Source organism: Sturnira hondurensis, unplaced genomic scaffold (assembly GCF_014824575.4).
Source record: "Sturnira hondurensis isolate 20B ecotype Veracruz unplaced genomic scaffold, ASM1482457v3 Scaffold0020309, whole genome shotgun sequence".
Lineage (NCBI taxonomy): Eukaryota > Metazoa > Chordata > Mammalia > Chiroptera > Phyllostomidae > Sturnira > Sturnira hondurensis.
In genome coordinates, this window is record NW_028092940.1 from 366,554 (window position 1) to 380,018 (window position 13,465).

General features: G+C 56.9%; 1 protein-coding gene across 1 annotated transcript; it reads right to left on the reverse strand.

Annotated features, from left to right (window-relative positions):
* Positions 1–203: 203 nt before the first annotated feature.
* ASB10 (ankyrin repeat and SOCS box containing 10) lies at positions 204–11,202 on the reverse strand. Its single transcript, XM_037029533.1, has 6 exons — positions 10,834–11,202; positions 10,411–10,678; positions 6,881–7,400; positions 1,785–1,898; positions 1,320–1,505; positions 204–1,191 (listed from the first exon to the last, which is right to left on the reverse strand). Exons 1-5 carry the CDS (start codon positions 11,141–11,143, stop codon positions 1,320–1,322), a joined length of 1,398 nt encoding a protein of 465 aa, XP_036885428.1. The 5' UTR covers positions 11,144–11,202; the 3' UTR covers positions 204–1,191.
* Positions 11,203–13,465: the final 2,263 nt, after the last annotated feature.

Consider the following 13,465-nt stretch of genomic DNA (forward strand, 5'->3'; position numbering starts at 1 on the left):
CTCTCCGAAGGCCCTGGGAAATCTGTCTAGCAACCCCTGTCGTCACGGATCACAGTGCAATTGATTGGCTGTTCTGCGGCTCCCCAGTCAACTCCGCCTCCCTTCTGTGGGTGCAGGCGGGCTCCCGGCTGCTGCGGACCCCTGCGGGTACTTAAAATCCTGGTACTGCAAAGACCCTGGGGGACTGCCTCCTGCCTGTTTCACAGATGCGGAAACGAGCCCAGAGAGGGGAAAAGACTTATGTTCCCCCCAAGTTAATGGCAGAGCAGGACTAGAACCCAAGGGTGTAACTTTCAGCTCTGCTTCTGCCGCCACAGAGCTAAATTTAGGAGCAGATAAAGAGAGCCAGGAACCAGGTGAGCATCCCGTGCTCCCTGACCTACAGGACACGCAGGAAGGAGAGCTTTTGGAGGGTTTTGTTTTTTCTAAACGTGGGTCTTCCACTCTTTCCTGAACCATGGTTACCGCTCCATGCTTGCTCACCGCCTGTGCACCCACCTTCTCATTGGCCTTTCCGCGCTTCAGTTCCTCTCCCGGCTTCCAGTAAAGGCAGGCTGCCTTTACTGCCCTGCCCCACTGTCTCTGCACGGCCTCGTCTGCTGATGATCTGCCCTACGCAAGCCACCCACTGGCCAGCCGTCCTTTGGGCCTTGTCTGACAACTTCACCCGGCAGCCACTCTGCCTCATTCATGGGCCAGAGGGGCAGGGATCTGCCTGGGATCCCTCAGCGGATGTCAGAGGGGGAAGGTGATGCAGCTGGCACATCCAGTCTGCCCATCCTGAGTGCCTTGTGGGTTGGTCAACTCAGAGGCAGGCTGTTGGAGACAGTACCAAATACACAGGTCTGGAGACTTTAATGTGCGTGCAGGATTTGGGTCAGTCAGAGGGGACTTCAGGAGACCCCCCAAGAGGAGAGTATTACTTGCCGTGAGTCCTATCTCTCTCTCCAACAAACATGGTCCGTTTGCCTCTCCCTGGTGGGAACGGCAGCATCCACTCTCCCTGCAGAGATGGACCTCCTGCTGAGAGGGCTGCCTTGGCTTGTGTTGGTTCAGTTCAGTCCTGGATCTGAGGCACTGAGAGAGGTGGGCCAGCACCCCTAGGGGCTGAGGCATCTGCTCGCAGGCTCTCTCAGAATGCAGTGTTCATCTGGATGGAGAGAGGGTGTGTGTTTGGAGAGGTCTGGTGCTCTGGAAGACTGGCTGGTTCTCACCTGCCTCTAACTCCTCTCTTGCCTCCTACCCTCCCCCACCGTGAAAACAAACAAACAAACAAACAAACAATCTCACTGGGACTGCCCACAGAACCCAGGACTCACCTAGTAGAGCACATCCTCGAAGTCCAGCTGCAGGTAGCGGAGCAGGCGGGCCGGCAAGGGGAGGCGGGGCAGGGCGTGGGGCAGGCGGGCCTCCAGGTGGGCTCTGAGCGCACAGCGGCTCAGGTGCTGCAGCGATCTGGGCTGCTTCACCAAGGCAAAGAGGGAGGAGTAGAAACGGTGGTGCTTCTGGGGACAGAACAGGGGCCTCAGGGAAGGTGGCCTTGGACAAGTGGCACCTGCTCCTCCCCCAGTGGGAGGCTGGTGGCCAGTGGGTGTCTTCAGGAGCCTCTCGGGAGTAGAGAGGATTTGGGGTGTTCACTCTGAGTTTTCTGCTTCGGGGACGTGAGAGGATCTCTGGATAATTTCTGTGGGGCAGAACAGGGGGACCAGCGGGACGTCCCTCCAAGAGGTGGGAGTCTCTCGGGCAGGCTGCATGACTGTGTGGTCAGGGTCCCAGAGTCTAACCTGCAGAGTTTCGGGAGGCACCAGGCCCATGACCCCCTCCGGAAGCCGCACGACGCTGTAGGTGTTCATCAGGACCTCAATGGTCCGCGGGGACCTGCACCAGCGTTCTAGCACCTGGAGGAGGTCAGCATTCCCAGGGTTACCCCACACCACAGGGCCCAATCAATCCACACCAGATGCCCCCCAAAAGACATGTTGACGTCCTAGTCCCCAGGACCTATAAATGTGACCTATTTAGACCTAGGGTCTTTGCCAAAGTCATCAATTTAAAATGAGGTCATTAGGGTGGGCCCTAATCCAACATGACTGCTGTCTTTGTAAGAAGAGAAAGCCCTGGCTGGTGTGGCCCAGCGGATTGAGCACCAGCCTACAAACCAAAGGGTTGCTGGTTTGATTCCCAGTCTAGGCCATATGCCTGGGTTGCAAGCCAGGTGTCCAGTAGGGGGCGCGTGGGAGGCAACCACACATTCATGTTTCTCCCCCTCTCTCCCACCCTTCCCCTCTGTGTAAAAATAAATAAATAAAACCTTTTTAAAAAGAAGAGAAAACAGAAACACAGACAGAATGCAGGAAGAACGCCTTGTGACGACAGAGGCAGACTGGAGTGACAAACCTACAAGCCAAAGAACGCCAAAGATTGGGGACAGCCACCGGAAGCTTGGGGACAGGCATGAAAGAGACTCTCCCCGCAAGCCTCGGGGAGACACCAACGCTGCCTTCAGCTGGATTTCAAATTTCCAGCCTGCAGAACTGTGCAGGAATACATTTCTATTGTTTTAAGCCACCCAGGTTGTGATCCTTTGTTATGGCTGTGACAGGAAACCAGCCCATCAGCTAACGTTACTCTTGTGCACAATCTATGCCGGATACTTTTCTTAGCGCTCTACATGTATTAGGTCTCTTAATCCTTGCCCCTACCAGGTATGAACTACTACTAACCCCATTTTACAGACCAGGGAAACTGAGACACATAGAAATTAAGTAACTTGCCTGAATTACAGTTCCAGCAACTCAAGCCCAGGGGTGTGGCTCTTGACCTTTTCCTACTACATCATCCAGCCTCTACCAGGCTCTATGCTGGATGTTTCTGCATGGGAAAGGGGTCCCTGACCTGAGGCTGGAGCTCCTGAGAGGATAAAAAGACTAATGAGCCCTGACTGGTGTGGCTCGCTGGGTTCGGTGTAGTCCCACAAGGTTGCTGGTTAGATTCCTGATCAGGGCACGTGCCTGGATTGCTGGCCTGGTGCCCAGTTGGGGCACATGTGAGAGGTAGCCAGTCAGTATTTCTCTCTCACATCAGTGTTTCTCTCCCTCTCTTTCTCCCTCGCTTCCTCTCTCTCTAAAAATAAATAAAGTCTTTAAAAAAAAGACTAATGAATCTGCCCAATGCCGAGTGAGGGGTAGAGAGGGCTACAAGGGTGGGGGTGGAGGGCAGGGGAGCAGGGCTGGGTGATCAGGGAGGGATTTGCAGAGAGGGGGACTGGGGCCAAGAAGGTGAGAACTCAGGAGCCCAGAGGGCATTGAGGGAGAAAGGACAGGCCGGCCGGGGGCTGATGTAGCGAGGGGGTGGGACCAAGTTGGAGCCAGAATCATTCTCTCACTTCCTTTTTTAAAATTTATTAATTTAATTTATATTTTTTTAGAGAGAGGGGAAGAGAAGGAGAAAGAGTGGGAGAGAAACATCAATGTGTAATTGCCTCTCATGTGTCCCCTTCTGGGGACCTGGCCTGCAACCCAGGCATGTGCCCTGACTGGGAAGTGACCCGTTGCTTCACAGGCCCGTGCTCAGTCCACTGAGCTACACCAGCCGGGACCTCTCACTTCCTTTTTTAAATTTTTTTATTTATTGATTTTATAGAGAGAAAGGAAAAGAAGAACATGGTTTTTGTGTTCCACTTATCCATGCCTTCATTNTGCCTCTCATGTGTCCCCTTCTGGGGACCTGGCCTGCAACCCAGGCATGTGCCCTGACTGGGAAGCGACCCTTTGCTTCACAGGCCCGTGCTCAGTCCACTGAGCTACACCAGCCGGGACCTCTCACTTCCTTTTTTAAATTTTTTTATTTATTGATTTTATAGAGAGAAAGGAAAAGAAGAACATGGTTTTTGTGTTCCACTTATCCATGCCTTCATTGGTTGATTCCTGTGTGTGCCATGACCTGGTGGATCGAACCCACAACCTTGGCATATTGGGACAATGCTCTAACCAACTGAGCTACCCAACCAGGGCCATTCTCTAATGTCTTCATGCAGCAAATATTTACTGAGGGCTACTGTGGGCCAAGCCCTGGGGACTTAGCACTGAGGAGGACAGACAGGTCCTTGTCATCAGGGAGTTTCTATTTCAAAAGGAAAACACAGTTTACAGACACGCTGGTGCCAAGAATATCACAGAGGCTCGGAGGCTGGGAGTGGTCCGAGGGCACACGCCTGGGTGGGTGGTCAAGAAAGGCCCTTCTGAGGACATGGCCTGTTGTAGTGAGGAGTGGGCCATGCCAGGGGAGATGCCCTTGCTGGGGGACGGTCCAGGTGGTCAGAAAGGCAGCCAGCCATCTGTGGGTCGGACACACACAGGTGCCATCTTACCCACTGGAGCCTGCACATAACACCCATAAGCAGATTGCTGCTTCATCTTCTCCATCTCTTGCTATACGTCAAGCTCCAGGCAGGGGCTACAGATTCTTTGTAAAATCGGGGGTCATCTAAGTGCCATCTCCCAGGCAGCATCCCTGTACATAACCCCCTCCCCACCCATGCACTGCCCTAGGACATTAGGGGCTTGAACACCTTGTATGAGGAGAGGAGACCCTTCTGCTTGGCCAGGTGGGAGTGCTGCATGGCCTGGGCACAGCTGGCTAACGGGGGCAGGTGGAAGGCCTTTTCCTAGAAATGGAGCCCCTGGAGAACACACCCCCATACCCGAGGCCCTCTGTTCTGGCCCCGCCTCTGGGCAGTGCCCACCCGAGCTGCTCCAGCCCATCTGCCCAGGCCAGGCCTCTTTGCCTCACTCCTTAGAGCCAGGAAAATGCAGGCTGGACCGAGCTTGTCTGCAGGGGGTCGGGAGGCCCGGCACCTCGTGACCCAGGCTCACCAGTCTGCCTTGGGGGGCCTCTCCCCTTCAAGACTCCAATCCTTTATATCATGGCCCCACCCCCCTCAGTCCACCTTCACCACATCTGACTTTTCTGCTCCACCTGCTTCTCCCATCTGCCCTCGGGGCGGTCTCTCTGTCCTTCCCGGGTCCATACTCTGCCTGGAATGCCTGTACCTCCAGCTCTTCAAATGTGGCCTGTCCCAAGTCCCACCCCCTCCAGGAAGCCCTCCTGCATTCCTCCCTGCATCTTTCTCTCCCTCGTCCAATGACACCCTGCACTGGAATAATGACTGACAGCTTTCCGGGTGCTACTGAACTTCAGAACAGCACTGGCCAACGGGTGTTGAGCGCTAAGTCCAGGCTAGGCCCCGTCCAATGGGCCTCATACGTGTGAACTCATTTCGTTTGCACGCTAACAAAAGAAGCAGTCATACTGTTCTGACCCTGTTTTAAGGATGAGGAAACTAGGGCCCGGAGAGATTAAACTGGCCGAGGGTCACACAGGCAGTGTGCCTGGCTCCAGAGGCCACAAGCTGAGTCACAACCGACCTCAGAGGTCGGTGGGAGGACTGAGGGAAGCCACGTGACAGGTCGCACACCTTCCAAACGGTGTCTGACATGTGGTCAGGTGTGTGCTGGTTTCTACCGTCACCTACTGTGTTCCAATAGCTCTTCGTCCCTGTTAGGTCACCGGGAACTGGGGTTCCCAAAATTCCAGTGATTTGCCTATAGTCACGTGAGTAAGCATCAGAGCCGGGCCTTCTGAGGGTCCAGTCGTGTACGGTGGCCTGGGGAGCTACCTGAAGCTGGCAGGGGTTCCAGATGGGCCATGGAGGCCTCCCTGCTGGGAGGAGCTCCTCCCCAGAGAATGGGCACCCCAGCCGAGCCTGAAACAGCTGCCCGATTGCGGCAACAGATTCTGTGCTTTCCGATCATGGCGCCCAGATGAAGGGACCAATGGGGCCCTTCGCTGGGCCGGCCCCCTGGTCTGGCCGGGGTCCTGGGAAATCCCCTTGCTGTTCTGCCGGCCTCCTCCCCGCACCCTGTCCCCTGTCCCCAACTATGGGAAATCATTAGCTGTCACCATCAGATTACAGGGAATTGCCTGTCTCCTAATTATCTGGTGTTAATAGGAGATTAATTAGTGTTAATTGTTGATTTTCTTGTATTCTCCCAAAGGGGAGACCAATCTGCCAAACTCTCAGGCTGTTTAATTATTTGGTCTTGCTTAGGAATCTAGACAGATGCTTCTAGGTTTGTGAGTGGAGGGGAGAGCGGGGGGCAGCAGGGGAGCATCCGGAATGGGGCTGGGTGGGACAAGCGGGGGGACCCGCCCACAGCCCTGTTAGTCCTGACCCCGTTCCTGAGAGAACAAGGTCCCCTACCCAGTGCTCTTCATGACATCACAGAGCCCCCTCCAGACACGCCGCAGCATGGGACAGGGCCCCCTGCAGGGCACCAGTAACACAGGTCTTCCAGTTGAACCCACTTTGGGGAAATTAACATAAAATAAGACACAGATGGGAAACTGACAGTGCAAGGCTTTTTCTCAGGCGCCAGGACAGCCGCAGCTGGGCTGGGTGAGCGGGACCTGCTAAGCGCTCAGAAACCCGGACCGAGCTTGTCTGCAGGGGGTCGGGAGGCCCGGCACCTCGTGACCCAGGCTCACCAGTCTGCCTTGGGGGGCCTCTCCCCTTCAAGACTCCAATCCTTTATATCATGGCCCCACCCCCCTCAGTCCACCTTCACCACATATGCACACAGTGTGTGTGTGCGCCCATGTTCACACATATATGCATGTGCGCACACGCACACCCCTCCTCCGGTCTGTGTGCTCACCTTTGCCCCCTGCTGGGCTGCGCTGACTTGTGGAGTGAAAGACAGACTGAACTGACCTATCAAACGCCCAAGTGTTCCGGGTGCATCCAGAGCGTGTGGGAGCCCAGGGCAGGACCTCCTGTCCCCTCGCCTTCATGGCCCGCCCTCGGCCCCCAGCCTCGTACCTTGGGAAGAGCCCCAGGCCAGACTCGAACAGCACCATGATTGAGCAGAGCCCTCACGACACGCTCTGGGCTCCGGGCCGGGGCTGAGGGTGGGCCCTGCAGAGCACAGTGCAGGGCCGTGTGTCCCCCGTAGTCCATGGCGTTGACACTGACGCCGTAGGACAGAAGCAGTTCCACGACGGCTGCGTGGCCGTGGCGACAGGCCAGGTGCAGGGGCCGCCGCTTGTCCTGGTCCGCAGCATCGGCGTCGGCGCCGGCTGAGAGAAGCAGGTGGCACAGCTGGAGGCAGCGGGCTGTGGTGGCCTCAGCGTCAGTGGGGGACAGGCAGTGGATATCACAGGCAACCAGGAGTGGGGTCCAGCCCTCCGCGTCACGGGCGTCTGGGCACGCCCCCCGTCGCAGAAGCAGGTCTGCCAGCTCTACGTGGCCGAGCCGGGCAGCTACATGCAAAGGGGTCTCCTCTTCCTCCTCAGATCGACCATCCACTTTTGCCCCAAACCTCAGGAGCAGCTCTGCACACCTAGTGAGGGCGAGAGAACGGTGGGGAGGAAAGTGGGGTGCAGACCTTCACCCCTGCATTCCCGCCAGTCTGAGCAAAGCAAACAGAGGGGAGCCTTGGGTGGCTCCTGGTTCTGTATGCCCTCACCTTCCACCATCCTGTCCCTAGTCATCTGGCAACATTCTGCAGGATCAATAATGCCCCCTTTTCAAGTCCACACCCTCCCTGCAGGGATAGCGCGCTAAGCCCTCGAGGGCAGGAAAAGTCACCAGGTGATATTACGCACTTAAAACAGGCACCTTCTGAGGGCCTCACTTCTACTTACTTGTTTCACACCCACAGCCCGCTGCCTGCAGGAACCGCAGGCTCTGCGGGTGTGCGGGTCTCGCTCACGTTTGCACAGCTCGTAAGGGGAGGGGCTGGCCTTTGGGTCCAGGGAAGCAGGGCACTTGGAGGAACAGGAGCAGGAAGTGAAGGGGGGTGCTGGCCGTGGGCACAAAGAACAACAAAACCAAAACTGACCAGCCAGATTTGCCCCTCCAAGGCCCCCACGGAAGGTCATGTGCACCAACATTCAAGGCTAAGGGCCTTAGCCGCTTTGGCAAATATAAGCCCCACCCCCCCTTTCTCCTCTGCGGAATGGAAATAACTGCTGAAATCTAGACCTAAATGATGCTGTTGTCTGAGAAGCTGTTATCATAAGAGCTCTTAACAGCAGCATTTGGTGCGGGGCGGGGGAGAATGGGTGGTATGGGTCGTGATGGATCATTCTGTTATCCTGCCCACGTTTCTAGGTGTTTGGAATTCTCCATAATGACTTCAGATTTTTAGATATACATTTGTTTACTCAAGAAGGGAAGGAAGGAAGGAAGGATTATCACTGGGTGTGGCCTCAGGGAGGCCAGGCTGGGACATGGCCAGAACCGAAACCGTGGGGCGTGTACAACTGCGTTGCCCAGTACAGTAGCCACCTGCCTCATGTGGCTATTGAGCGCTTGCCCTGTGGCTTGTCCTGACAGAGACTCGCTGTACAGGCGAAATCACAGCAATCTGATGGTGGTGCAAGATAAGAGTGTAAACTCTCTCCCTAGTGTTGGGGTATTGATTATATATTGAAATGACAACATTTTGGATATGTTGTGTTACATAAAATACATGAGTAAAATTCATGTCACCTGTCTCACAGATACCCGCGTGCCCACGTTCACGGCAGCGTCATTCACAACGGCCAAAACGTGGACGCAAATGAAGCGTCCATCAACAGGTCGATGGATAACTGACGTGTGGCACCGACACACAGTGGAATCTTATTCGGCCTTTAAAAAGGAAGGAGATCCTGCCTGGGCTGGTGTAGCTGGTGTAGCTCAATGGATTGAACACGGGCCCGTGAAGCAAAGGGTCGCCGGTTCGATTCCCAGTCAGGGCACATGCCTGGGCTGCAGGCCAGGTCCCCAGTAGGGCACACATGAAAGGCAACTACACATTGATGTTTCTCTCCCTCTTTCTCCTTCCCTTCCTCTCTCTCTCTAAAAATAAATAAAATGTATATTTTTAAAAGGACAAACACTACATGATTCCACTTAGATGAGGGAGTAAGAGGGGCCAAAGTCGTAGAGACAGAAAGTACAGAGGTGGTTGCCAAGGGCTGAGGGGAAGGGGGAATGGGAGGTATTGTTCACTGGGTATGGAATTTCAGTTTAGTAAAATTAAAAAAGTTCAGGACTTGACCCGGTTGGGCAGCAGCAGTTGCTTAGAGCATGGCCTTGAGACACCAAGTTTGTGGGTTTGACCTCTGGTCAGGGCACATGGAAGGAGCAACCGACGAATGCATAAATAAGTGGAACAACAAATCAATGTCTCTCTCTCTCTCCCCCACTTCCTCTCTCCAAAAATCCAAAAAATAATAAATAAAGTCCAGGAGTTGGATGGATGGTGGTGATATTACACAATGTGAACGCGCTTGTATACTTAGATAGCTAAGATGGTAACTTTGATGCAATGTGTATTTTACCACTGTTTAAAAAATGAAACAGTGTTCAAAATTAATTAGCCTTTGTGGCAAGGCTAGCAGAACATGTTAAAGGACCACGTGGTTCTCATTGTGTTTCTCCTGGGCCACGCTGGTGCAGAACGCATCTCCACCATGGTAAGTCAGTGGACTCCTCCGAAGGCTGATGAGGTTAACAGGTGGAAGCAGGTCCATGAAAGAAGGGCCCAAGGATCCAAAGTCTGGCTCCATTCAGGGGCCGGATGTGAACTTTGGCAGCTGTGAGCCAGGAGAGAGAGGGTCTCCACTGGGAGTGTGGTGAGTCATAGATTGGCCATGGCTTCCTTTGTGGGGTTCCGTGCTGATCAAAAAATTGCGGGGACTCCTCCTCCCCAATTCCCTACACTTAGAGCATAAGGATTCCCTACAGTGACTAATCTGCTGTCCTGTGTGGGTATATCCATTAGTTTCTTGTGAGTTTGGTTAGTGGAACTCAGTCCCTGAGCCCCTTCAGGAGGGTGCCTGCCAATCTGGAAATGCCAGACCCGCCAAGTTGAGAACCAGACCCTGCCCACGGGGACCAAAGCAGGCTCTCAGTGGGAGTTGCTGTTCTCACAGCCCATCTGGATCCCTGGGCAGTTGGTCCCCGAGGGCAGGGCAGGGCCTCAGTTGCTGTACCTACCTCAGCCCTGGACCACAGGATAAACCTGGGACACGTGGAAACTGTGCAGTCCAGAATGGACCCCCCAGAATGAACCCAGACAAGCACTCCAGCGCAGGCCGTGCAGCCGGCCCCGGCCGCAGCCCTCCACCACCTCTGGGGAAGCAGGAACTGTCCCAAGTCCAGCCCCCTCCAAACTTCCCAAGACCCTTGGGTGGATGGTTCGGGGAGCCACTGCCTGCTGACCCCCCAGCTGAGCTGACTCCTCCATCCAGCCCACCCAGCCTGCCAGCCCCTAGCAAGCTTGCTCCCCCATTTTCCCTGAGGTCATTGCTTTGGGTCCCCCAAAAGTGCAATGGGGGTTGGGGTGACGAGTCACTCACTCGAGGGTGCCAGCCCCCCGGCAGAGGTGCAGAGGGAGCTTGCCATCCTGGTCAGGGATGTTGGGGTCGCCTCCTGCCACCAGCAGCACATGGACACAGGCAGAGTGACCGGCGGCACAGGCCTCGTGCAGGGCGGTGCGGCCCCCAGGAGCACGGTCAGGCCTCGCCCGCCGCCTCAGCAGAAGCTGCAGGACTTCCACGTGGCCCCGGCTGGCTGCCACGTGCAGTGGGGTGGTCAGTTCCTCTTCATACGACAGAGACCAGAGCCCTAGGGGGAGAGGAGACACGGGCCTCAGATCCTGGAGGGAAGCAAAGAACTGCCAGGCCATGGGGAGGGGGCGAAGACCGGGAAGAGGGAGCCCAGAGCTCCATTCCCGGCCTCCCCTTTCCCACGCAGACCCCCCCAGAGCCCCTGGCCCGTACTCAGAGCGCGAATGTTGAAGCGGAAATCCCTCCATCGCTCTGGGTCGCTTGTGTCAAAGATGGAGTCTGGTGTCAGGCCAGTGCTGGAATCGGCAAGGATGTGGGACACAGAGCCCACATCCCCGGCCAGCAGGGCCTGCCAGAAGGCCAGGGCAGGTCCTGAGGCCGTGCGGGTGACGATGGGTCCCGGGCCACACTTCGGGTCCTCTGCAGACTCACTGCTGGGCTTCTCCACCAGCCTGGCACAGAGGGCACGTCTGTCACCCAGGGGCTCCTCCTGGCCCCTGCACTCTTCTGGGGACCAGCTCATGAGGGAAGGGGTATCGGGGGAGGGGAGCTGGGGGCCGAAGGCAAGGAGACAAAAAGAAGGGAAACGCAGACAGAGGGAGGAAGAGGGTCTCCGTGTCTCCCAGCTGGGCTGAGCCGTAGCTGAGCTGGCCGGGCCACTCGGTTTGGCAGGAGCTATTCTGGGCTCCGCGTGACTTCACTCCTGGGCCAAGGTTTAGGCAAGCTTTGGGCCGAGGGGGAGACTGCCAGCGGCTGCTTCTTTTCCTCAAGCTCTTGGTACCTCTGCGCCCGATGTGGTCAGCCCAGCGCCCCCACCCCATTCCTCACCCCTCTGGTGGCTGATCCAACGAGGCTCCGCTGCCCGGCTCTCCAACAGCAGGTCGGCCGTGCTGTGCGGGGGAAACAGCTCCAGCAACCTGGCCAGGTCTCCGGTGTACAGGGCATTCTGCAGGGCCATGTCCCGGCACAGCAGTGGCGATGCCCGAGGGGGCTTCCAGGAAGGGCCGGCGGGGGCTGTGGGAAAACACCCCAGAGGGTGTCCCCAGTGGGGAGGGGAGCCCCTTCTCCCAGGCATGGCCAGTTTGTGGAAGAGACAGCCAGAGAAGCAGGACTCAGGGCGCTGGGCAGGCGGGTGCTGGGCCCGAGCCGGGGGAGGCCCGCTGGGGAAGGGGTAGGGGAGCCAAGCCATAAATAGCCCCACTGTCCTCACTGTCATGCCTGGGGAATGAGGCTTAGGCTGGCAGCGGGGACTGGGGAGGAGCCTGGAGAGCCAGCAAGGATGGGACCCTCCAACCCTGAGCTTCGCCCAGAGTCGTTCACAGCAGGACTGAAGGGACCACCCAGAAGGTGGCATCGGCGGCAATTTCACAGGTAAAGGAAGACGAAGCCTAGGGGCAGGTAGTGATTGGCTCCTGGTGTGACAACCTGTTGCGGGGCAGAGGCCAGCAGAGCCCCGGCGGGCTCCTCACTCCGCCCCATCTATCATCAGCTCCGCCAAGAGGCTCCAGCTGCCGGGGCTCTGATCCCAGGCGGAGGGCAGGTGGGTGCACATGATTCTTCCTGTCCTCCCAAATGTCACCAATGAGCCCCATACCTTCACCCTCCCAAACCCAAGGGAGGGGTTCACAGCGGTGACAAATGACAGAGAAGGCCCCCCCTCTGTGAGTTATCCCTCCAGGGGTTCTTAGGAAGACACACTCTACCCAGGGGACTAGTACTACCCCAGGCCACAAAAGAACACCCCCGCCCATCCTGGGTGCTGACCCCCCGCCCATCCTGGGTCCTGACCCCCCATCCCCCTGGGTGACCCCTGGATCTCCATGGCCTCTCTGTCTGCCATGGGTAGGAGTCTCGGTAGAAAAGTAAGAAGGAAGAAGTGGCTGGGCCCATTCAGGCACATTAGGGTAATGAGATTACCTTCATTTGGGAGATAAAATGAAAAAAGAGAGAAAGGAAACTCAGACCTGCCCCTGGGCTCAGCTGGGCCACCACTGCCCCGGCGGTGGTCCTGGTGGTCCCAGTGGTCTTGCCTTGCCTGGCTCTCGTTGCCTTTCTGGTCTGTGAAATACATCTTGACCTTTATTCACACACTCTTCACATCGCTTCTTCAGGAAGAACCCTGGGGCTCCCAGAGTTTCCGGACTCCATCCCCCCAGTTCTTCTCCCCACCAACAAGGGGGACCCACAGATGGACTTCCACCAGCAGGCAGACGCAGTGCCCCACTCCGCCCCCTGGGGCCAGGCTCTGGGTCAAAGGCAGAGTGCAGAGCTTGGGCAGATGGGAGGGGGTGTCCAGAGGAAAGAGGTAGAGACCGCTCAGGAAAGGCACTGGATCTGCCGACAGCCTCACATGCCTCCGTCTCCCCGCAGACTTTCTCCTCTCCACCCGCCGCCTCCCCGGCTTCCCAGACACCTGGTAGCAATAATCCAACCCTCGGGGAGAAGGGAGCTCGGAGGTTGGCTGGCCCGAGCTCGCCTCACCTCACAGGTGAGGACACTGGCGTCCCGAGGCAGGGCAGGACCCGGCAGCCCACGCCGGGCGTCAGGTGCACGGGGCTAGACTCCCAGACCCCTGCTTTTCCCCTCTTCTCTCCTTCCCGAGACCTCTGTTCTCCCTCTCTCCTTCCTTCCCGTTTCCTCCCCTCATACCTGGAGGAGAAGAAGGAGTGGGGAGCCAGGACAGGAAACTGACAGGGCGGGGTCAGAGGACAGAGATCCAGGGTCAGAGGGCCTGGTCAGGTGGGGTGCCAGGTGGAGGCAGGTGGCACCGGGCAGGGGCAGAAGCACAGAGATGGACAGAGAGAGCTGGTCTCCGAGCCGTCTGGGTCTTTATGCCCCTGCCCCG